Genomic DNA, 24,416 nt, shown 5'->3' with positions numbered 1-24,416 from the left:
ATGGCAGGCGCCAAGTGCCACCTCAAAACCCCTAGGTAAGAGAACGCTTGACATGCAACTAAATATACAATAACACGGAAGCCGTATCGCCGATGCCAATGAGTGGACACTGAGTGACAGCATCACGGTTCATCCACAAACAAAGTGAACACCTATACTTTTTCAAAAATGCTTATGGATGAGCTAATAGATTGCAAAGAATTCCTTTAGAAATGTATCCTTTTGCGGTGCCAGACAGGTCGTGCAGGCAGAAATGTGAGACAGTGGATACATTAGAATTTGATTAAAGCTTTTAAACCTTCACGAAATTGTCCTACAGTCTTGTTTGGTGGCACATAGACAACTTTTCTTTCAGAGATGGAAGATTAGGCTTTAAAGCACATATTTGTTATAACATTCAATGACGCTCGAGTCCCTCATGGGAAAATGTTAGGTTCACACGCTTTTGTAATGAACGCCAAAACGCAGCAGTTTATAATGAATAGGGTGACGGACTATTTAGCATGTATTTTTTGTGGTAAAACCATTTCGTGTCTAATTGGGTCTTGACATCAGTTTTGCGCAGTTGGTACCTAAGGCGCCAAAGGGTCTCGAGCGCACTTAACTGTCAATCATCGCAGTTTTTACATTTAAAGGTCGTGCACGCGAGACTAGAAATCGGAAACCAAAAACCCAAAAATGCGCAATGTAATCGTCTCTGATGAAACAGATTCGTTAAATCGTGGTTAAAGCCGAGTGAAACTCGTTGCTGTTATGGTGTTTAGATACTGTATTTTCTAAATGGACATTTCGTGCCATATGGTTAGGCCTCCGACCCACTGCAGCACAACCTCGCAGATGAAAACGTTGAATCTAGTGTTTATTTATTAATTTATGAAAACAAGAAGAACGCGCGTTCAAGGTTCTGTTACGGTCGACCGTAGGCTATAAGGGGTCGAACTGAGGATATTGTTGAGGTCATCTACAATTGAATTATTTGAAGCAATTAGGTTGAAACATAAATTCTCTCATTTATAGCCTTGATGTGTTTTACAGCCCGCACAGCCTTACAACAGACTACCAACAGCGCATCAGTTTGACTATTTTTCACTTATTTACATCACACATGCTAATTATGGCATACATATATGCTGTTATTGTGTCCCCTCGAGGCGTTTAACAGCAGAATGATTTAATTAATTGCTCTATAATGTGTGGAGTATCTAAAAAAAGCTCCCACATATAATGTATCCAAATTAAGCAATGAAAACATGCAGACGTCCTTTTGTCATCTCTTGTTATTGCAAATCTGTGTCGTTTACTACAAATATTTTTTTGGACAATTTAGCCTATTTAGTCTAAATTTTGCCATCTACAACTGGGGCTAAATGACCTTTACGATTACAAAGAATCCCACAAAATAGCCAACAACTACTCATCTGAGGCTGTCACCAAGTAATCAGCCAATTCGCTAGGTATTAATTTCTGAAGGATTCTGGTGATGACATAAGCCAAGATATAAAACAGAAACAAGAAAAACAAACACAGCTTTTCATGTGTGTTTTCTCCAGTAACTTCCAGCAGTCGGCCATGTTGGAGGGCTCCGATATCACGGAGACAGAGGCACTCACCAGCGACAGCACCCTCGCCTCCTCGGTGACTGCCTGCAAGAAGGTAAACAAGGCACCCCACTCGCAATATTTGGAACACTGTGTGTGTGTGTGTGTGTGTGTGTGTGTGTGTGTGTGTGTGTGTGTGTGTGTGTGTGTGTGTGTGTGTGTGTATGCCATTGATAGTGTCTGTTACGTTTTGCCTGTGTTCTCTCTGTATGTGTGGGATTGTGTGTGTGTGTATGTTTGCTCTCACATCTACATGCAGGTTTATTGTTTGAATCCATCATTCTGCTTGTTCATCTTTCACCTCCCCCCGTTGACCTCTCTCCGTTTTTTAATTTATCTGTCCATCTTGTGTCTCTCTGTCTGCCGGCCTCTCTTTTCAGTATGTGTGTATGTGTGTGTGTGTGAAGAGGTTGAATGCCCTGCTCTGGGGTGACAGTTATAACCCCTAGGTTGTATAATAATAAGAAGAAGAGCTGGGGCTGCAGGTCAGAGCCGTTGATTTATCGTTTCCCTGGGTGACAGAGACAGCTGAGGAAGAGAGCACAGATCAGTGCACTAAAGGGAAAGTAAAATTGAATTTCCCCATCAAATGTGCGTGAGTGTTTATGGCTGTGGCTTTTGTGTACACAGCTGGTGTGTGCGAGAGCGAGAGCGTTAGTGAACATGTAGAGTGTGTGTGTATGTGTGTGTGTGTGTGTCTGTGTGTGTGTGTGTGTGTGTGTGTGTAGAGTTTGTTTGTGTGTATGTTCAATTTGTGTGTGTGAGCGCGTGTGGGAGCAAGCTGCTTGTGCGTATGTTTTTAATTAGCATGCACCACTCATAGCACTAATTGACCAACTCTCATCATCATTCAGAGTGTGGAGGAACACAGGGTGATGTCTTTCTTAGAAAGAGTCTCTTGGTTCAACTGACCTTAGCCAGGCCATCACATAACCTACGTCACCTCAGCCAAGCCAAGGAGCCTGGGCCCGGTGCCAGCACAGATGGCCCATGGCCCAGGCTTGGTGCACAGAGGTGGGCATGAATTATCCCCATAAATAGAAAACAGGTTCTCGCATGGCCATTGTGTTGGGATTAGTAAATAATCCTTCGAACATGTTAGGATTGCTTTTAATGCTATTCCATCTATTTAATTTTTTTGGATGAGGTACCTTTTCTTAATGAAAGATAGGAAAGGCTCATGGCGGAGTAGTCATGTTTAGATTGGACCTCAAAGAAGACCAGTCTTTGACCCTCTATACCACCCTCACTTCCCAACCGCAGTGAAGACCTCATAAAATGCTCTCGTGGGAAAATCAATCAAATTGCATAAATAACTTGGCCAGAGCTGTCCCCATATTGATTGCCCGCCGTGACACTTGCCCCCCTTGCAAGGTGTGGAAGAAAGGTCAGTGGATATCAACAACAGCAGGGGAGAGAGAGGGAGAGCCACTGGCAGGTAAAGGTGAAGAATGGGTGACAAGAATGGCATTTGTGTATAAACATACAGTCTGTGTCTATGTGTGTGTGTGTGTGTGTGTATGTGTGTGTGTGTGTGCGTGCGTGCGTGCGTGCGTGCGTGTGCGTGCGTGTGTGTGTGTGTGTGATGGAACTATGCCCTCAGTGTGTTTGGAGTGGTTTCAGTGGCGTTGTACTTGAGCAGTGCTTATCTGTGCGTTGCAGGTGCTGTGCAGTAACAGTGTGCTGGACTCGGCGGACTACTGGCTGCAGAATGAGAAAGCTCTGTGCAGACTGGGCCTTCTGGATGGAGACGCAGACGGCAGCTGTTCTACAGTGAGTAGACTTGCCAATGACAGCGAAAGCCTGGAAAGCATTTTGGTCTGGCCAGCGTGCATTTGCCCCGTGGTTACGCTGATATAGATGGTAATTCACGGAGGAGGAAGGTTTAAATGATAAACAGCATTGACTGGGAGTTGGACATGGACACTTTTTTAACCTGCAAGCTTTCCAACACAAACATCATGGCATTCAAGGCTCTAAGGGACTGCAACACAACAGACAGTGGTTTGATTCCATGTGCTGCTAATGGGCACCTTTGCAGTATTTGAGGAAAGGGGAGAGAGAGAGAGAGAGCACGTGGTTTACTGCATATAAACATTTAAGTATATCTAAATATATGTAAATCTTGACTCGTAATTACTGTAGGTAGGATTAAAGAACTATCATTTCAGTGTAATTTGTAAGACATGCCATAGCCAACCGTCCACAATTAATGAGTGAAAGGTTGTTTGAAACACTGTTCAGCTTGACTGCGCCCTAGCCTCTGCACGAGAACATTCAGAATTTAGACCAGTCCCAGCTTATTTCTGACCCATCATGGCATCTCTTACCTCTCTTCATTCAGGGAATCCATTTACCTGTCAATCATAGGTGCGTGATTGCAACCCTTCTCAATTGCTGAAAAATATGGGGACCATTTTTATGGGTTGCTTTTTTTCTACATCTTGCTCTATTCTGCTCCTTTCTTAACTGTCTTTGTACAACTTTCAAACCTTAACTACAGGAATTTTATAAAGGCATTGCAATGGCTTGTGCTGTGGTGGAGAGTCACAATGTACCTCTATGATCTATTCGATGATGCACTGCAGTTTGTGGAAAGTGAGCAGTTAAATGTATCGTACTAATTACAATGTACAATGCCTTGTTGATATGAACCACTATGCTATGATCACATACACATCGCATTGCATCCATACAAAACAAAGTATAATTGAGACAGAAATATTGAAATATTGACACATATATCACATTTTAGTTGTTGTGTATGTTTGACTGATGAAGGGACCTTACAGGAGGAATTTGTAGGGCTTGTGGCCTTGTGTCAACAACTTGTTCTAACGCACTGCATTTCTTTGCAAAGAAAAGACCTGCTTGTTAAATAAAGCCGTTATCTGGCAGTAATCTGAAAACCATTACTAAACAAAAAACGTTTTAGAATAATATTTACGGCAAAGTGAATGAAAATCCTTGGCTAATTGTGAGGATATTTTGTAGGAACATTATTCATTACAATGAAGAAAACAAGTTACCAAATGAATAATTGATAAATCAATTGTAACACGAGGGACCCTGTCTGCAGACACTGTGACCAAGATGTTCCAGTAATTCCCTCGCTCCCTACGGAGACTTAAAATCGTCATCGGATGTTGTTTTATTTTTTTTTCAAACAGAAAGTGCTGTCCCACAGGTCACATAGAGCATTGTTGTAATGATTAGACCCCCTGAATTTAATCTCCTCTGGTGGAAAAATCAATTTCCACACCTTTGGTGAAAAACAAAACAATTACCAAATAAGTTGCTCTTTTGTGCTATTTCTCATTAGGTTGTTCTCATGTGATGCCTATGAATGATAATTTTGTAACTTGAAACCAGGGGCCTTAATGAAAGTCTAACGCTCTGAGAGGCATCTTACTGACTCTGGGCTAATTTGATTCTCATAGTACCACTTTCTCAGCATGGTTACAGTCTAATGCCTGATATGGCTTCCTACGGATTCTTATCGAACAAAAAGGGCTGTTATCTTTAGAAATCACACTATTCCAATACAATCTAGATAATTTCAGCCCCCCCCCCCCCCCCAGTTCATATAAATATATTCTAATTATTTCTACATTAATTGCTTAAAGTCTGTTTTTTTCCAGCAGCATACACCTCTTAGTTAAATTAGCTCCCTAATGCACTCCTATCTTCTTTCTGATTGTTTTAGTACCCTGATACGAAGCACAGTACACAGTACAGCCTTACGGTCACATTTGCTGTTATACGCAATGATTATGAAAATTGCAGATTGTGTTTAGTTTCTTTTTCAGATTAAAACCATTTAGAAAATTGTCCTCTAAGGAAACATCTATACACATGTTACATTTACATATATCTCCCTCCACCAATTATGCCCCATATAGATTCCTACCTGCAAAATGTTGCCGTTCAAATTATCTCTTCCCCATAAATCGTGTAAATCTGAACCTTTTTTTTTCTGGGGGCGGATCTGAGGTATACAGCCCGCCAGCAAATGGCGAGCGGGATTTCCGATAGACTGGAGTGAGACCAGAGAAGGTTCAGAAAGTTGTTGCTATGAAGCATCTTTGCTGTGACTCTTCTCATACCAGCAGTTGCGGTCTGGGTGTCATTTGGCCAATCAGAATCAAGATAACTGTTTGTCTTCCTTTCCGCCACGATCTTTGGGCGGGATGCTACAACCATATTGGTTTTGAGTCAAGCCTTGTTCGCTGCTAGCGTAATATTCAGTTTAACTTGACGTAACTAGTTACTTAAGTTAAAGGGAAAAGTAACATTATAGTACCCTGCCAAATCCAAGTTGAAGTGTAATATTAAATCTACCTCAACCTGTTTATAGTAGAACGTTTTCCAGCTTCAGTTTAGGCAGCTAGTATCCATTACTTCAGTGAGTTTAGTATCACCACGATGAAAATGACCATATTAGTTTAAGACTCACCGGCTCTATACATATAGAAACTAAATCAATGTATGTAATATTTCCTACGAACCTCTGAAAACAACACTAGTGTCAAAACCTTTGATTTTTTACCTCTCAGAGTACACCAAAGTATTTCAGTTCAATTTATTTAAAATGTCACCTTTTAAATTTGTTTTTTTTTTCATGAGTATGCATGTCTGATATTGAAACCTCACACATGTAAATGTGGTCACACTAAATTTTGTTTTATTTCTGTAACACACAAAAACACCATCTGGGTAATCTGAGTTCAGTGTGATATTACACATCGTAACAAATTACCATTTTATTTAACCAGGCAGAGCAACAGCCCAGCACTTAACTATGGCCTTGTTAACAAAATCACAAAACAATTCATTCCATTGTTTTTCAGAATTCAGACCAACTGTCAAAAATGGGGTGAAGCACACTGCATTTTCATACATGTCTTAAAAACTAACACAATTTTAACCTCCGGTGACATTTGCGTGCAAACAGAGTGATTTATCGTGCATGGCCGTTTTGTGATCAAACAAGACAATGGCCATTCTTCTCTCCCCCCTCCAACTGCTCTGTCTATACTCCATGAATCACAGCATTAGCGTTAGCCGCGGAACAGATGTGGCCAATTCTCCTGCAACCTCTCACACTCTAAAGTGACAAATCACCCCTCTGCCTCTCCAGTCTCTTCGCTGCCTTTCCTGTCTTCCATGGCCAATCAATCAAAGGGAGGGGGTGGGCAGGGGCTGGCGAGGAACCGAGCGAAAATTCTAGCGCCCGTGTTGGCTGTGAGGAGATGTGAGCCAGTGGGCCAACGAGGAGGCCTGGGGTGGGTGGAGGGAGGAGAAGGAGGAGCAGGAGATGGATAGAGGCACACGCCTAAAATATGAGAGCGTAAGGAGGGGGATGGGAAAAAAGTAATATAAAAGCAGAAGACGATGAAAGAGAATACAATGTATTGAGGAGAAAGAGGGAATTAAGGGAGATCACTCGTTATCGCTGTATGTGATTGATTAATCAAGACCTGCCCATCGGGCATGATGACTGGATAGGATGTTCATCTTACCCACAGAAGTGTTCTTGATTGGATGCCTATGATTCCCCCAATACCGCTAACCTGCACCATAATGATCTATATTCACTGTATGTAACTTTGAATAAAACATACCCTAAATGACTAAATAGTAGTACAAAGCACTTCACACTTAGGTACAATATACATTGTTTACAAGCAGAGAATCATAGGAACAACAAGATTATTTTCTAGTGGGCAATATGGCAAAAGCTAATTTGGAATATGATCTTCACCCCCTGATATCACAGAAGACGCTAATGGCTTCAATTTTCTATGCTGGAAATTAAGAATCAATTGATGTTATGCAGTGGAAAATATGATGACATACGTTGCACTCTAATTTAAGAACATTTACGGAAGAACAAAAACAACAAAGACTCCAGTTTTACCCAGTTTGGTTGCTCAAGGTTTATCCACAGTAACCCATTTTATGAAGTTTTTGATTTGGTCTGTCCTGACCTCAGTCATGCAGATATTGTGGAAGGAATATATATAGTCATTACATTATCTTAAACGTGTAAGATCTTCTCATTCAGTCTTGATTGAGACAACTTTCGTGTCGCCATGACAATGAATCAACTGAAAGAATTTATCTTTGTTCTATTTTAAGTGTGAGCCACAAATTAAGCAGAGGATTTTCTGCTTCGTCAACCAATTCCGGCTCCATCGTGTTGTCACCTGTGATCACTCACTCATGTTTTAATGCATGAAGTCACAGCAAAGTGTTATGTTGCTGCGATAGTCACATTACATTTGATCATTCCCATGAGACCCTGGGACAGAAGCGAGGCAATTTGAAACAGGAGAGATGGCTCCTTCCAGTTTCCTTCGCCAGGCAAGCTGTCGTCTCCATAACACTTAATAAGTTGATGACGATGCAACTTATTTACATATTGCATTTGATTAGAATGTTCCCGCTGCTAAATTATTCAAATGAAGGTGTCAGCAAGTTTTATGATTATGTTGAGGTATGTGAAGCAAATCTTTTTTTTTGATCCAATTTTACACAGTAAAGCCTAAAGGAAACAAAGGGGCACAATTGTTAGCAATGTGAGAAAAATATATTAACTTAAGTAAAGGTTTAAATATAGAATGCTTTTAAAGAAAATATTTTTCTAGAAGAACAAGGGTCACTCACACCATTTAAATAACGGTGGCGCATATCTTGTCTGAACATTGTCCGTTTCCCCTGGTGATCCCTCTTCCTGTTTTGAACTCCTCAGAGGAGAAGAAACCCATCCATCATTTGATTCAAACACTTCACACATGGGCTGTGTACTGGTGTCCCGACCTGTCCCCTCCCAGCCCAGGGAGACGGCCCCATTGAGAGAGAGCAGAGATAAATATGCCATCTCTTTAAACAGGAAAAACTGACTTACAGCAGGATGAAACCTTGGAGAAACGCTGCAATAGGCAACTGCTATTCAAAGCCAAAAACTTTTAACAGGAACACTTGCTCCATTTATAAAGATTGATCATCATTTTTTACATGATATGAGTATAGGAAGGTCGAGGACATGACGTGGCTTAATCCAGGCGAGTTTTGCCCCAAAGTTTGCAGTCTCTGTCTGCAGACATCCTTGGGCAAAATGCCTATCCCCATACTTGCTCATGAATAACATTTGTCTGAAATCACATTGAATTTGATAAACGTGTTATCTCATTGCCTCAGTAAAAGACTTTGTGGCTACACTGGTAACGTGAATGCCAACCAACTGAACACCTTCCAATCTGAGAAAGAAAGGGAGCTAGTGCGAGGGGGATATATATAAATGCCTTTTTAATTGATTAGCAACAATGCATGTACAATTGTGTACAATTGAATATTATCATGAGGATACATATTTCTGTGACAATGATTCAGCATCAAGCTGGTCTCACAGTCGCGACAATGTCATGAGTATGATTTCATATGCAGCATGCCTTATACTACCTTATTCAGTACATTGCTGACTGAGGCAATCTTCTACATTTATTCATTAGCAGGAGGATGGGACAGGTTATGCGGTGACTGGTAGGACCAGACTTGGAATCATAACACACATGTTCTGCTCAGTGATCTGATCCCATTACTGGGGTGTGATTAAAATACTTTCTTTAGACCAAATGGTTAAGGTTTTGCATACTTTTCTTCCAGTGTACTACATACATTTTGTCAAACATGTTTTCAACTCTAAAGTAATTTTCCAGTTGGGTTGTGATCCTATCTGTTATGTGATTGTAATAGAAAGTGGGGCTATTCAAATCCAATCTTTTTCTCGAGTCAATGATATTTTTACATAACCGGTAGAGGAGAAACGTACGATTGTGGGATACAGAGACCCAGACAACCAACAAAGCCCTGAATATACGTAATGAAACCAATCTAAAGGAACAGACCAAAACAAGCGATTGCACGATAAACCATTTTTTTATGATAGACTTTGACCAGAAACTGGCAGTTGCAAATCGTTACTAGTTGAATACCCTGGCTGTACCTAAAATATGTAACAACGGTAAAATAAAAAGAAGCTTCAATAAAAGGAGCAATCCCAGCTTTGTGTGGGAGGAGGGCATAGGTATAGGAGAAGGGAAAGAGGAGGAATTGCGGCATCGGCTGATAACAGACTAAAAGCCAGTTCCATGTGATGGACTATCTCTGTGATCGCGTGAAACTGGGGGTAAATGTCTGATAACGCTTTGGTGTGATGTAGGTTTACTTTTGTACTTATCAGAACTAAAATATAACTTCAATTGAATGAGTAAAATCAATAACCTCTGGCTTGCTATTGAAAGAGATATGAGGTACAAATATACATATATGTGTAATTTGCAATCACTGTCAAATGTTATATTTATCAAAATGTTTCATAAGTGGGAGAGTTTCACTAGGAATGCAATGGATTCACACTCATAGGCCTCATAACTTGTTTCAGAGATAAAAGCACTATGCTTGAAAAAAACGTCACAAAATGTTTTACCACCATATTTACAACCTCTCTTCAAGTTGGTTACCATAACGTCAAATTCTCAAATGCAGTCCATTTTTCCATTTTAAAAAGGACACGGTGAGTTGCCTTACATATCCTGAATAGAAAAACATGTTCTTCATATGTTGTTTACGGTCAACTTCCTCTTGTCTATCTGCCTCAGCGGCTCCGGGTGCCTCAGGGGCTGCTATTTGTGATATCTCCAGGTTTGACATCACAATCCAGCTCCTCTCATTGGTCAGTGCAGGTGATGACGGTCAACAGCAGATCTACTTGGTAGGCTAGCGAAAAATCGAGCGCAGCTGTTTGTTTTTTCTCCTTTGATTGAGCAATTGATGAGCTGACAGATCCTGGAACACGCCCATCTCCCTGCTACTGTCAGGGGACTAGGGTGCTCTCTGAGAATGGGCAAACTGCTCAAGTGTGTGCAGCGGAAAATACGGAATGAAATGAGCCCACTCTATGTCAGCCTGCCATACATATTTCCTTTTCAATTCAATGGCTGGCAGCTCATGAAAAGGGTGGCAAAATAAAAACGACTTAAGAATATAGTTATTTCTGGTAGCATTTAGAATATGTTGTTCTAGGTTGATCAAGTACAGCAGACCCCAACTGAGTTGATTAGTAAATACTGCAATATTGCAATAATAAGTTTAGTTTCATGCATAATAGATAATTTATTAGAAAAACTGCGTCAACTGTGAACACAAATACTGTGGTGTTTGCACTCAAACAAAGTGCCAACATCAAGTCTTTAACCTATTATGGTAACTACCTGAAAACATTCCCAGAATGAGTGCGCATTGTTTGACAGTTATCATTCATTATTCATATGACTATATGCTAAATGTTTTTTGGACCGGAAATGGGGTTATTGGGCCAACAAAACATCCCTGGTTTAGGAAATAAGACAACCCACGAATGCTCTCTCATACCTATCAGTTACTAAAAGCAGGCATTTGGCAAAGCAAACTATCAGGTAAGCCAAATGTATTTGGATCAAACGAATGTTACAGATTATCCCTAAAAAGCTATTTTCAAACTCTGACAATTGTACTCAATTTTTTTTAATTGTAAGCTTCATCGCTGTGCTGATCCAACGTGATGTGTCACTGTGATAATCTCATAATGACTGGATACCTAAACATAAAAGATGTTCTTATCAATCCAAAGGAGCTATTCTATCCAGGTATAGGCATTAAGGATTAATCATTAGGGATGATACAACTTTGAGGAAGAGCTAAAGAATATATTCCTAATTTAAGTGAAGATGTGAATTTATGGTGATCAATGTGTTTTATTAACAAGAACTGTCGATTCACCTGTCATAAGTAGTTCAACTCAAATGATTCTGAATAGTCGATGGGTATTATTATTGAACATTTTTTTGGCGCTGGTCTTCTAAAAAAATCCAATGGCCGGGGAAAAGGAAAAAGAAATAGGGAGAAGTTTCAGCTCTGCAGAAAGACAAGTCAGTAACAAGGTTAGTGCCAGAGAGTGAAGAGTTAAGCGAGGCAACCGCACAGGACCGGCTGAGCACTAACAGGGCCAGGTGTGATTAATAATGACAGACACAGCATGGCAAAAAAAAAACAAAAAAAAAAAACATCATACGGAGATCATATTGACATGAGTGTGACGGGTACGCATGCTAATGCGCGTTTGTCTTGAATTCCACGTATAAAGGTCAATTATTATTGTAATTATTTAATTTTTTCCCATCTCCTGTCTGTGAATTGTTGAGGTGTTCATAAGGGTCACAATCTTAACTATTCCAACTATATTCAAGGAACTGCCTCAGATGTTGCATTTCGGGTCAAAGTCTAATGGATTCAGACATTTCGTTCCAACACATGACATGCCATCACACTCCATTTAACCACAAGCGAACAGGTAATGAGCCAGTGAGGGGCGGATAGGAGAAAAGCCTAAGAGCAAGGGAGACTGCTTACATGCAGCATTGATAACAAGGAAAAGACGGGGTGGACCGTGAAAGACGGATCAGTAGACCGTGGGAGGGAAGAAATTGTGAGAAATGGTGAACTAGAAAACAATACTTGAGGTGGTACAAAGTCTTTAACAGCACGGAGGTATGTCAGCCAAGAAATAACCAATTTTTCTGGTGTATGTGAAAGAATCTCTTAAAAATCTGAAAAAGGTTATTAATACTAAATGTTAAACTGGTGCTATCCTTCCAACTCAATTGTGTTGGGTGTTCATGCCTGTTAACTCTTGTCTCACTCTCTTTTTCCCATCAGATCTGTTTTGTGAATTTAGACCATGAGAAAATGGATTTTACTGATCACAAAGGAATAAAGGTGAGCGTCTGCCCCTTTAACACACAGGTTCCACCTTACACCCTAATTGTATATCCCCATTGTCTCTCCCACCAGCATGCCCGATTTAGCTGCTTGCAGTTTTTCTCCAATGCTGCAAACATTAGCCCAGTTGCCATGGATTCTGGACAATTAGCTGGAATTAGAGGCATCATTTGTTTAGGTAATGGCAGATTTAGACAGTTGCTTGTGGAGGTGGTGCTTGATGCACAGCCATGATATGATTAACATGACACAAGAAATTCTGCATACACTGCCATGACATAAAGTATGAAGTGAAATGTGTATTTGTTGCAGCACTACTTCTGTAATCACTTCCATTGTGGTGTTTCAATATCACAGACTCAAAGCCACTCGACCATTATAAAAAGAAAAGGAATTGTCGGCTTGATTTTTCGCTTGTGTTTCTTAAGACACTTTCTTCAACATTGATTGCATGCTTGTGTTTATCCGGAAAGACAGAAGTGGTTTTGGGTAAAAAGCATCTTCTATTGTGTGTCGCAATCAGAGGCTAGCCTCCGTGTCTCCAGATCTGCCAAAGATGGTGGAATCTCTGAACGTCCACCAGCCTAAGGAGAATGAGATCCTGCTCCTGGGGGGTTTACAAGCACCAGACATCATTCACACTCGCTCGCAATCCTCCATGCAGGTGATTTTCGCCGGGATGTATTGAATCACTGTGTTTGTGGAAGGCTCAGGTTATTCTGTCCAGGTTGACACAGTAGTCCCTTTCTTCTAGAACCAGTGTGTTATGATCAATAGGTAGGGCCTCGGCAGAGTGAATCCACAGACATTTTTTAGGAAAATATATTTTAGGTTAGAATTCGCCCTTCCTCGCCTAAATAAAACATTACAATTCCTCAGATGAGAAGGTTATTTTGAAATGCGGCGCCTGAAGCCAATATTCCAGCAACAAAGTGAAGCTGAACCAAACACGGAAGGTGTAGTACCACTATGTTTGAAGAAGAAAACACATCTGTAACGGGTTACACAAGAGATAAAGTCAAAACATAATAAAGACGCCTGCCTCTGTTAAATTAATATCTCTCATATTTTGTCGTCTCTCATGCTTGCGTGTCCGTCGTTTTTTGTGTTTATTATATTCATTCCTAAAGGGGAAGGGTGTTTGACACAAAGCCAAAAAGTACTTTTGGCATTGGGTACAAAGCCCAATGTCTACAGTCTACCAGTATCTGCTTACATCTCAAATAGATCCACTGTACGTTGCTTTGGATGAAAGCATCTCGTCAATTCATGACTTAATGCTCAGCATTACGTCCCATGTTCTCAGCAGGGCCTGCGGCAGCAGCAGCAGCAGCAGCGGGGGCCAGATGTGTGTCTTCTGCAGTGTTCAGGACGGAGACTCACCAGCCAGCCTGGAAACATCATCCTGGAGATCAACAGGTTCCTGATTGGCCTCCAGTGGGGGAAGGATCGCCACCTGCAGCAGCAGCAGCAGCAGGGCCATGCCGCGGCCGGGGCACGCATCGAAGACGACACCAACCGCTCCATCTCTTCCATCGAAGAGGACTTCCTCACCGCCTCTGAGCACCTGGAAGAAGACAGTGAAGACGACAATTACAGAAATGGTAATGGTTCATACCCTTTTACAGGTTTCCTACAGTCACATTGATTTTCTGCGTGACTCTTCTGTACTGACATTGAGGTCATTAGTCATGGGCAAAGTTCCCTTAGACTTCAATCAACATCATGTTGACATTTATGAATTGTAACGAGCAATTCTATGCGCAGAAGAGTAGTGAGCGATTACAAAGATGTTTTACAAAGAGCATCAGAAACCATATACTAACATAAACAGTTGCATGGCGTCTGGGTGCTTTGTGTACATAAACAGGGTGAACATTTCATCTGGAACCATGTGCCATGACTGTAATTGAATGTGATTTGCAAGACTACTTATAAACAAGGCTATTATTATTATTCTCTCTGAGTCATGAATTGTAACACACAAAAAATACTTGGCATGACTAACGTGATCATATATATTTTTGAAGGGTGACGTTAATTATTTTGGTCAAGCACAAATTTGCCAAGCTAGACTGCAGATCGGATCTTATAATTGCGCTTGAATTATCGCTATAATGATGCTCCGAATGCCTTATACTAGATAGTATAACTCTATTGATATACAATTGCAGCATGAGCACTTCTAAAGGCAGTGTTTATAGAAGAAACAATATTCATGTGCGTCTTCTTTTAACTTGTTCTGGTCATTCCTCATCTATGAACCTGCTGTACATATGGCTTCTTTCATTGTTGTCTTCCTTCAACGTTTGTGGGGGTTGAAATTGTGTAGCAAAGCAAAGACATAAAGAACAAGGACAATGCTCAGTTCTTTTAATTGGATATTGCCCTGAGCTCTTTACCACAGAGCTGGTGAACCTACCTTAATCTATAATTCATCTTACATATAAAATGAGCTGCAACACAGCAAAGGTTGCCCTCTACTTTGAGTCAGTTGGATATTCATAATTAGATCATCACAGATGAGAATGCTCTTTACTCTCGCTGGGGGATGGAGTAGCAACAGGAATCAGGGTCAAGTTGGCCTTTCCAGGGACCCGGGCAAATGTCGTATAGTTTAGATAGCCTTCTTGTATTCTACACCCTCCATGTGTGCCAATGGATGTTTAAATTTAAATCAATGGACACTGAATTAAGCTATGTTATTTGCTTGTATTTAAAATATGTGTATATTACTTACCCATACAACTGCCATTGTAATATTATAAAGTACATTTAAAATAAGCTTTAAACAGACAATAAGTAAACACAAATATTGAGTTGGAAATCTATTCAGAATAATATTATGGTGAAAATGAACAGCATACAGAAGTAAATCAGATTTTCCACGTCCTGTACAGATAACAGGCCAATGTTCTATTTTTGCAGGGGAAAAAATACCTTGATGGAGCTGCTCGGTAACTGGTACAGACATTGGTTCTTATTGGTCTGTCTCTCTTTCTCCCCCTACCTCTGTCTCTCATTATCCCTCCACAGAGCCAGGGAGCGGGGGGGAAGGACTAGTAGAGGTTGCACAGAGGCACTGTGTCCGCCCTTCATCTCAGAGGGGACAGGGCTCTCTCCGTCAGGACAGTGAGGACGAAGGGACTGTCGTTATCCCCGCCAAAAAGGGGCCCCACAAAACAATCCACAACACAAAGGAGTCTGCTGGACACTATGCCACAAACCTGGCCGAGTCGGTGCTGCAGGACGCCTTCATCCGACTGTCCCAGGATGAGACCTCATTCATACCTGGGGCGGCTGTGAGCCTCTCACTTTGCCCCATTCCATCAAACTCGACATGTTCTGCATCCAAAAGAGAAGGTTCCCAGCAACGGACCTGCTCTTTCGAGCTTCCCAAGATTGTCATAGTTCAAAGCCCCGACAGCTCTGAGGGTGCTGCAGAATGGCCGGGCATCCAGACGGTACAGTCTGGAGAAGAGGATGACTCTGTTGAACCCCAACCCCTGTCAGAACAAGGGAGCCAGCCTCATAAGGTCCAACACAACGGAGGGCACCCCTCTAAACCTGTGGAGGTGGCTTTGGCCTGCGCCGCTAGCGTCATCGGTACCATCGCCAACCCACAATTGACAGAACAGATTACAATGGAGTCCAGCTCAGAGGAGGACACAGGTGAAGAGCAGCAGGAGTCAGAGGATGGAGCCGACTTCTCCTTTTCTTCAGCTATGGCTAAGCTCGCTGGTGCTGTAGCTGGCGTGGACCTAACCGAGGAGTCAGGGGAGGGTGGTGACTCAGATGCAGACTCTAATGAGGTCTACACGACCTCTAGGGGGCTGATGTCTGCTGCGGAGGCGTCAGCTGCCTTTACACTCCACTGCAGTGTCACAGAGGGGACCAGTATTGAGGCATTCCGTGCAAACATTGCTGAGGTTCTACACAGGGAAGCAGCAGAGGTGCTGGCCCAGCCAGAAGGCTACAAGAGTGTTGCACACCTGCTGGAGGTCACACATAACAAAATAGTCGATGGCATCACCTGCCCAAAGAAATCTTACGTCGATGATACAGAAGTTGATGATTTTTTGAGTGAGGTGGTTGACAGTCTCTTCAAGCATGCTTTTGAGAAAGCAAAAAAGAAGAAAGAACTGGAGGGTCCTGGGAAAGATGCGCCTAACCTGCAAGTCTTTCTACAGGAGAGTGTCAACAATTTGCTCTTTGACATCCTTTGCTTGACACATAAGAAAATCAGTGACATTTCCAGATGTAGTCAAGCCCCGTTTGACATGCAAGAGTGTGACGTATACACCAGAGAGACATCTAGCTCTAAAGAGATTAGAGATCCAGCAGGTCAGATGAGACGCTTGGTTGGCTACAGTCAGGCCATGCTTCATTGCACAGATACAATCTCCATGGCTCTAATGCAAAAGGATGGGGAATATTTGTTGGAGGAGAGGGAAACCAAAGCTCGGAAATCGTCCCCCGCTGTACTTAGCAGAGAGCAACAACAGCAGGTGATACTGCTGCAGAAACAACAGCTGCAGTGTCAGACTAAAACAACCTCCCCATTGGCCAAGGACTGTGCTGATCATCAACAGATGCAGCCGGGCAAACGGGCCATCAGAGAACCTCTGAGCGAGATCTCCGTGGCCTGCGCTGAAAGGAGGGGTCGATTAGGGACAAGTGGTGACAGTCGACAGGGCTCCCTGACGCCACAGTCTTCCCTCAACTCCTGCAGTTCTCTGCTATCTTTTCGAATGGACTCTGAGACCAGAACACCTGTGAGTTGCTTTGCAGATGACCTTGCAACAACAGTGGTGTCTATGGCCACTGAGCTTGCTGCAATCTGCCTCGAAAATTCCACAGGGAAGCAGCCCTGGTTCTGTGGACTTAAAGGCGCACCTGAAGAGGGGCATGAAGCCATCTTACTGCCTGCTTGCCGCACAGTATTAAGGAGGAAAGAGGGCCAAAATGGCAGCACTACCTCTAAGAAGCACCGAGCACCACGTCTAAGTGAGATTAAAAGGAAGACCGAAGAGCAGCCGGAGCTCATGGAGTGCCTGGTGAACAGAGTGGTTGACGAGACGGTCAACCCAGATGAACCCCAGGACCCTTTTGCCCTGTTTGCTTCTGAGGTGACAGCCAGGATCATGAATTGCCCTGAGCTCAACGTGGTCGACACCTCCAAAGCAGGTCAGCCACGCAGTAGACTGCAGTGTGAAAGGTGGAGCCGAGGTAAAGCATCAAGTTATGAAAGCATTCCTGAGGAAGATGGCGACCCTTTGGGCAGACAAAATACCCTGGGTCCTGGGAGTCGTTTGGGACAGAACCTAAGCAGAGGTAGCTCCATTTCCAAACAGTCCAGCTGTGAGAGTATCACAGATGAGTTCTCCAGGTTCATGGTTAACCAAATGGAGACTGAAGGCAGGGGGTTTGACCTGTTGCTGGACTACTATGCAGGGAAGAATGCCAGCAGCATCTTGGCCGCAGCTGTTCAGCAGGCTGCCACCAAGAAGAATGGCCACCTTAATGTCCGGGCCTCCTGCTTGTCCAAACAGTCCAGCACAGAGAGCATCACAGAGGAGTTCTACAGGTTCATGCTCAAAGACATGGATAAGGAAAACAAAGACTACAGTTTTACCAAGACTAAAGAGTGGAGCAACAGCTTGCTCCCACCTTCTCCCAGGACATCGTTCTGCATCCGACAGTCCTCTGTCCCCGACCGGCGTTCCTCGGACTCCAGACTGACTGTCGGCTCACCCATCAAAGCGAACTCTTTTGATGGATTCGCCCGCAATTCACACGGAGACACCCTTAACATCTACCCAAGCAATTCAGTGTCGGCATCTGGCCTCTGTAAGTCGGACTCATGCCTTTATCAAAGAGGCAGAACTGACCAGATAACCGACATGCTGATTCATGAGACTTGGTCCAGTTCCATTGAGTCTCTGATGCGGAAGAACAAAATAATTGCTGATCCAGAGGACAGCATTGAGCTGGGCGCAGCCGCAGTCGACTCCCAGCCCCAGGTGCAGCAGTTTGCCAACCGTCTTGCAGCTGACATTGTGGAGACCGGGAAGTCCTTTCTTGGGGGACAACCGGAGGGTGCTGGGAGCCCCTTAGGGTGGCAGCAAACACAGCCCCGCATGCCTGTAGGGGAACGCAGAAAGGGTTTCAAACAGTCCCGGCCAGGATGTAGTCGAAGCAAAGGAAGCCAGGAGCAGGCTGCGACTGGTGACGCCACTGCTCTTCGCTTGCGTTGCAATAGAGATGTACCACTCATTCACATCGAGGGAGACCAGAAAGACGCTGGGACCAGCCAAGACCCTATGAGGGTAAAAGTATGCCGCCAGGACGTCACACCAGAAGTGTTAGCCCCAAAGCACTCAGAAAGAATATCAGCTGGGAACAGCAGGTAGGCTTTGCACCTTCACACATCATAGCCTCATCATAAAATACTAGTACGGCCAAGGAGAACGTTATACCGTAAGGGAGATATTCAGGTTGGCAAAGCACTGAGTTGGCTTTCAATTGGTGTGATAAAGAAAGAGTGCAAGAATAACAATACAGTAGCTATTTTAAGTTCTCCTCTGTAGCATCTACAAATAGACATCTACATCTACAATTGTCCATTGCCATGGATTATAGCTGTCGTTATTTATAATGAATTTTCAGTTTTTGATTCGCTAAGCAGAAGCACATAATGGCACATTACTCTCAAAGCTTTTATGTTTTAGATGCGCGTGTTTCGGTCAGACCATTGACCTGATTGTTAGGTGCATTTGAAGGGTGATCTACTGCAAGCAGAAGGCTTTTAGTGGCTTCATTGTTTACTAACTATGGTGGAAGATCTAATCTAAATTAGTTCATGCTGCACATTTTACATAAACACTGAAAACCAACAAATGTTTTCTTTAAAATATTTGAATGAAGCTGCCACGGGATTATCTACTCTAGAATTTGCGAGCAGATGCGATGAACGAAAACGATTCCATGTTTATGAAAATGTGTTAATCCTTTCGGATAAATCATGTAATTTAAATGATGATGCTCTTTAATAGAGCAGCTTCAGAAATAGCAGACAGATGATTCTAAATGAGGGTTAGTGGGGGTGCAACTTAAACAACAGCAACGTTTTAGCAGCTTTTTGGTTGCAGTACTGATGCCTACCCCAATCATTTTGAAAAAAACCCCGGGGTACCATATAGGAGATATTGGAGATTATAAGTACAAATATTAAGGAGTTAGGCTGTGAAGGTGTTGAGAAAAAGTACAGCTGAGAAGTTGAGTAGGTGAGCTAGAACTATTTTGGGAAAGGTATGACGCTGAGCCCAAAAAAGACATGTAAGGATGAGAAATATTCAGTTGTTGCATTTCTAGGCTTTGCCAAAGCGAAGAGTGTGGAGATCCCGCTATGGCAGAATAACAAGGCAAAGTACCCTTCACTCAATCAGGGAACAAGTGGAGTGCATCCCTGGTGTGAAATGGAATGTCGACCTGTTAAGTCAATATAACCTGATTTCCCTCTGGGATTCTTCAAGATGGCAGCCTTCCATCTGATTATGACTTAACCTAATCAGTTTCCCTAGGACATAAAGCGACAGTGACAATACAACAACCCCTCTGAGTGGAAAAGTATTTTTGAGTGCAGTGCATTATTTGCTCAGCCAAGGTGCCTTTATTTTAGAATAACAATTTCCTTGAAAGAGCAACATTATTAACATAATAAATTGTTGCTATTCATAGTCAAAGGAAGTACTATAAATGTGATTATATCAAACTGAATACTGCCATTCATAATGTATGAACCCCCTGCAGTTTGCATAGATTTCGCATGTAGATAATAGAGAGTGCTCGGGTTTAGCGAAAAACATCAAAGCCTGAAAAAAAACCTCAATAAATATCAAAAGAAACCTAAGAGGAACAGCATTTGAAATGACTAGACTAGGCGCAGGGATGGATTGAATCACCCAGTCCACGGCGGTCACCCCCCACCTCCTCCACCTCTGCTCTCCCCAGCAGCGAGAGGCCAGCTGGGCCGGTGGCTGCTCTGGTCAAGAGGGACAAGCGTTCAATGAGCGCTAGCAGTGAGGAGAGCATGGGGAGCTGGTCCCAGGTCACTCCTGAAGAGGACCCCCCGGATGAGACCAGTAGTTTTATCCAACTGAGTGAGGGGTCAGTAACCGCTGCTCCTAGTCCCAAACCATACCGCTGCTGACGCTAACGCTAACGCTAACACCACCCCTCACCCGCCCCCCCATAGCCGCTCACACACCTGCTGCCCCGAGGCCAGCTGACATGCAGATGCTGCGTGATCAGAGACCCGTCCATCCCAGCCCCCCTCCATTACACCGGCACAGACGCAGTAGGCCTGAGGATGACAACCGCAGGGCTAGTCTTGGATCACTCCACATCCAGAACCAGTGGCTCACAACATTCTGTCTCACCATCCCTTGCTTAGTTAATGTCCCATTCTTGTTTTTTATCTTCTTTTGTTTCGTCCACCCACTCTGACATTCAGACGACAGCCCACACACGATCAGCAAGTATCGTGAAATCTAGTCCAAGTATTGCTTTTGCAGAGCCTTCTGCAGATTTCTTTTTTTAATCATTATTATTATTATTTCCGAAGCCGTGCTTATTAAGAGCGCTATTGTAAGCATTGGCAGTCGTTGTCGAAGGGCAGCAGGGCTCTACATCGTAGCTTGGCAGCGATTAGCAGAAAGATGCTTGTGGGCTAGTGACCGGCTGGAGGTGCCGTCTGTGCCACCAGGGCACCCGCTGGTACCTGTGACGGGCGCATCCCGTCTGTTTACTTGCGTGCGTCCTCTTGAGTCATTACGCAGGCAGAGCACTACAGGGATATGGGGACACGGCCCGCCCCAGGCCCCCGGCCCACCTCAACCCTCTAACCCCCGCCCCCCCCCCCCCCTCGCCGCCCTCTCTCGCCAAATCTCCTCATCCTCATTTCCGGTCGGAGTTGTGGCCACCAGCCATCCGCCGCCCTTCACTCAGCTCCGCTGCTGCTATTTATATGCTAATCACCGGCTAATAAACAACACGGACCCCTCCCCCCCTCACCCAGTTATACTTACCCTTCACAAGTCGGTGGTATCGTTGAATGTGTGGAGATGTGGAGCTCTGTAAAGCGATGCCCTCCATGTGTTTCTGGTACTGCCCCACAGCAACGGGACCAGCAGCGCGTCCAGTGTGGGCATGGCCGACCTGGAGGCCTTCTCTGATGTGGCGTCTCAGAGCGCCGTCACCATCAGGTAATGCGTCAGCACGGCGGGCTCGGGACAGGGGCCACTCACAGTGTCCACCGCATGACAGCACCACAATACATCTCGCCCCTTCTTTGGCTCAGCATGGTACTGCCCTCGTGTCTTAACCCGGTGGTCTACGGTTGAGTGACTGCTGACAGACAGGCTATTGTTATTATATAAAGAAGGCGTGACAGAGCCAGTGCAGTCTTTTGTCATCCTGTCATTCTCTCACACAAACACACACACACACATACACGCACCGACACACCTGTATGCATAACCACTTTCGGGAACACACATAAACATGAAGGTTTGCGTGTTTGTGTGTGTAAAATATTTCTTCTCATGAACGCAGGCACACAAACATTTTAAAATCGTTTGACTGGCACTTAGAAAGTAAACTGCAATGGTTCTTTGAAAGTAACTTTGCCAACACTATTTGTAGTTTATTCAGGAATGCTCTTTCAGGTGATGTTTTTTTTCAGTGTTATGTTGTTTATTTCCCAACAGTGCAGAAACAGGGAGAGGCCACCTTGCAGAAAGCCAAGGGAGTGACCTGGGTAGGTGGAGTGAATAACCACAATATCTTTAATTCATCCCACTTTGTTCAATTCTCAATTATGTATTTTAAACCATCTATCCTTGTTAATAAACTGGGAAATGCAGCGTTATTATACCATTTTTTTTAATGTGTTGGATTTTGAATTGTGACTGTAAGACTACTAAACAATATTTCTTAAGGCCCGCTCCTAACGGTAGAGGAAGCAGCTTGACCTCAAATTACCCATCATGCTGTGGCTCCATATGCAATCATTATTAGTATTTTTGTTTTGTGGCTTTTGCATAAATGTGTGAAGAAATGGTTTACAGGAAGGGAAATGACCTTCAGTGATTTGACCCCACATAAAAGAATGCATAATATAATAAAAAAAAAGGTAATTTATTCAGTTAAGCTCTTTGAAGGAGAAGCCAATAATAGATACATACAATAGATATAGAGTATGCGTGTGTGAATGGGTGTGCGTGTGAATAAAGGTTACTTCAAAGTGAAGAGGTGGGCGTTGAGGTTTGCTTACGGGTCTCGTTATCGTCGTCCATCTTGCAGAGGAGGCCGGCCTGGTGAGATCAATGGAGAGTGTGCCAATACGCCCCAGGGGCCTCCTGGTGCTAAACTGTGACCTGGAGCAGGAGTGTGTGGACTGGGAGCTCAGAGTGACTCTCCAGTGGATAGCAGCCTCCGAGCTCGGCCTGTCGGCCCTCTACTTCAGCAAGTCTAAGGAAAAGAGAGTCTCAAAGGTAGGCACATAGAGACAGACTTTTGAAGGGTTTGGCTTTTCATAGTTTTTTATTAATTTTATTCAATGAACTTTAGAGAATCTCTCTCACTCGCTCTTACACTTCCTTGTTGAACCTCAGCTACAAATAGCTTACTACTATCAATTATCAATTACCATTTCACACTATTTGCTATTCATGCATGATGTACAGTTTGACCTAGAACGTATAACTTCACAATGACAATCATATCATATAGCTTCTGTAAGGGGATTTTCGATGCGTTCAGTTCCAGAAAGTGGTGCTCCTGTTGTCCCAGAAGGCGTGGCGCGTGGCAGACCTGTTCGCCGTCGTACTGCAGTTCTGTGAGCTCCACGAGAAGGAGAGAGAGGAGGGCAGATCCTCTCTGTCCAGCCTGTTTGATTGGCTGCTGGAGACCCTTTAGTGGACCCCGGACCCCTGGCTGACCTTCCTGAGTCCCCCTCGTGACGACACACACAGACTGGACTACATTTGATTATCACTCTAACCACGCCCACCGTGTCCCTTGCCGCTTCCTCCATCTTATCGGCAGGCCAGCGGAGCCGTGCGAGTCTCCCGCTTCAGAGTACAAGCACAACCCGTTTCCTGTTCGGGGTATCCAGAAGAATTAAAGTCCCATTACCGCCCTCTAACCTTAATCCTGTCTGTGGATGTTGCGTCGACGCCTCTTAGACAAGTTTCCCTTTAAAGATAAGCATGTTTTCATTGCATTCACCTCGCGGTCTACAGAGACACACACACACAACAAACATAGTGAAAGTCAATAGGCTTGGATCATCTCAGTGGGAAGGATTTACCCTTTTAGAACAGCTTTGTATCTCACATATTCCCAAGGCCATTATTTTGCACATCATATAATTCTGAACGCCATTTATTTTGCTATTCATACATGGTATTGTCATAACATCATCGAGTTTTAAAACCCATTTCTTTCTAAAGTAGAAATGTCGATGTAAAAAAAGAGGCAGTAGATTCACATCTGCTAGAAGTCAAGAATACGTCCATATAGCTATTGTTTATGTTTATGGACAATACTTTTCTGTTGTGACCTTGAGATTCCGTCCTGAGTAAATCATGTGTTTGTGTTCTTGTTACCGCAGAGTGGTTTATTTTGGATAGTTGTACATAGGCCTTCTGTAGATTCTGAAATACGCACCTTGAGGTAGTGGGCTGGACTCTCATCGGTTTTTACTGTCACAGAGACATGGAGGGTGGGGTTTGCAATGTTGGATTATTTGTGAATATAGCCTGTATCTTTCTCTAAATGTAGTAGTCTGGTGTTTTATCATCGATAGTGGGGGAAAGCGCACACACAACTCAACTCAACTGTCACTGTAAATTTGAATGTATTTATCTTTTGACATCAATAAATCTATGTGATGTGAAAGACATTGTTGTTGTAGTCATGTCCTTCTCAACA

The 24,416-nt window shown here is 43.3% G+C and overlaps 1 protein-coding gene across 1 annotated transcript; it reads left to right on the top strand.

The window, feature by feature from the left end:
- Nucleotides 1–23,399, top strand: sphkap (SPHK1 interactor, AKAP domain containing; the record flags this gene model as incomplete). The annotated part of the gene is made up of 12 exons (XM_079733889.1): nt 1–35; nt 1,551–1,653; nt 3,261–3,371; nt 12,357–12,416; nt 12,943–13,083; nt 13,726–14,023; nt 15,456–18,828; nt 20,433–20,588; nt 21,599–21,685; nt 22,190–22,239; nt 22,785–22,975; nt 23,244–23,399. The coding sequence occupies 12 exons, from the start codon at nt 1–3 to the stop codon at nt 23,397–23,399; spliced, it is 4,761 nt and encodes a 1,586-aa protein (XP_079590015.1).
- Nucleotides 23,400–24,416: the final 1,017 nt, after the last annotated feature.

Source organism: Pollachius pollachius (genome assembly GCF_949987615.1).
Source record: "Pollachius pollachius genome assembly, chromosome: 3".
Taxonomy (NCBI): Eukaryota; Metazoa; Chordata; class Actinopteri; order Gadiformes; family Gadidae; genus Pollachius; species Pollachius pollachius.
Note: the sequence above shows the minus strand (reverse complement) of the source record. Positions and strands in the feature narration are given on the sequence as shown.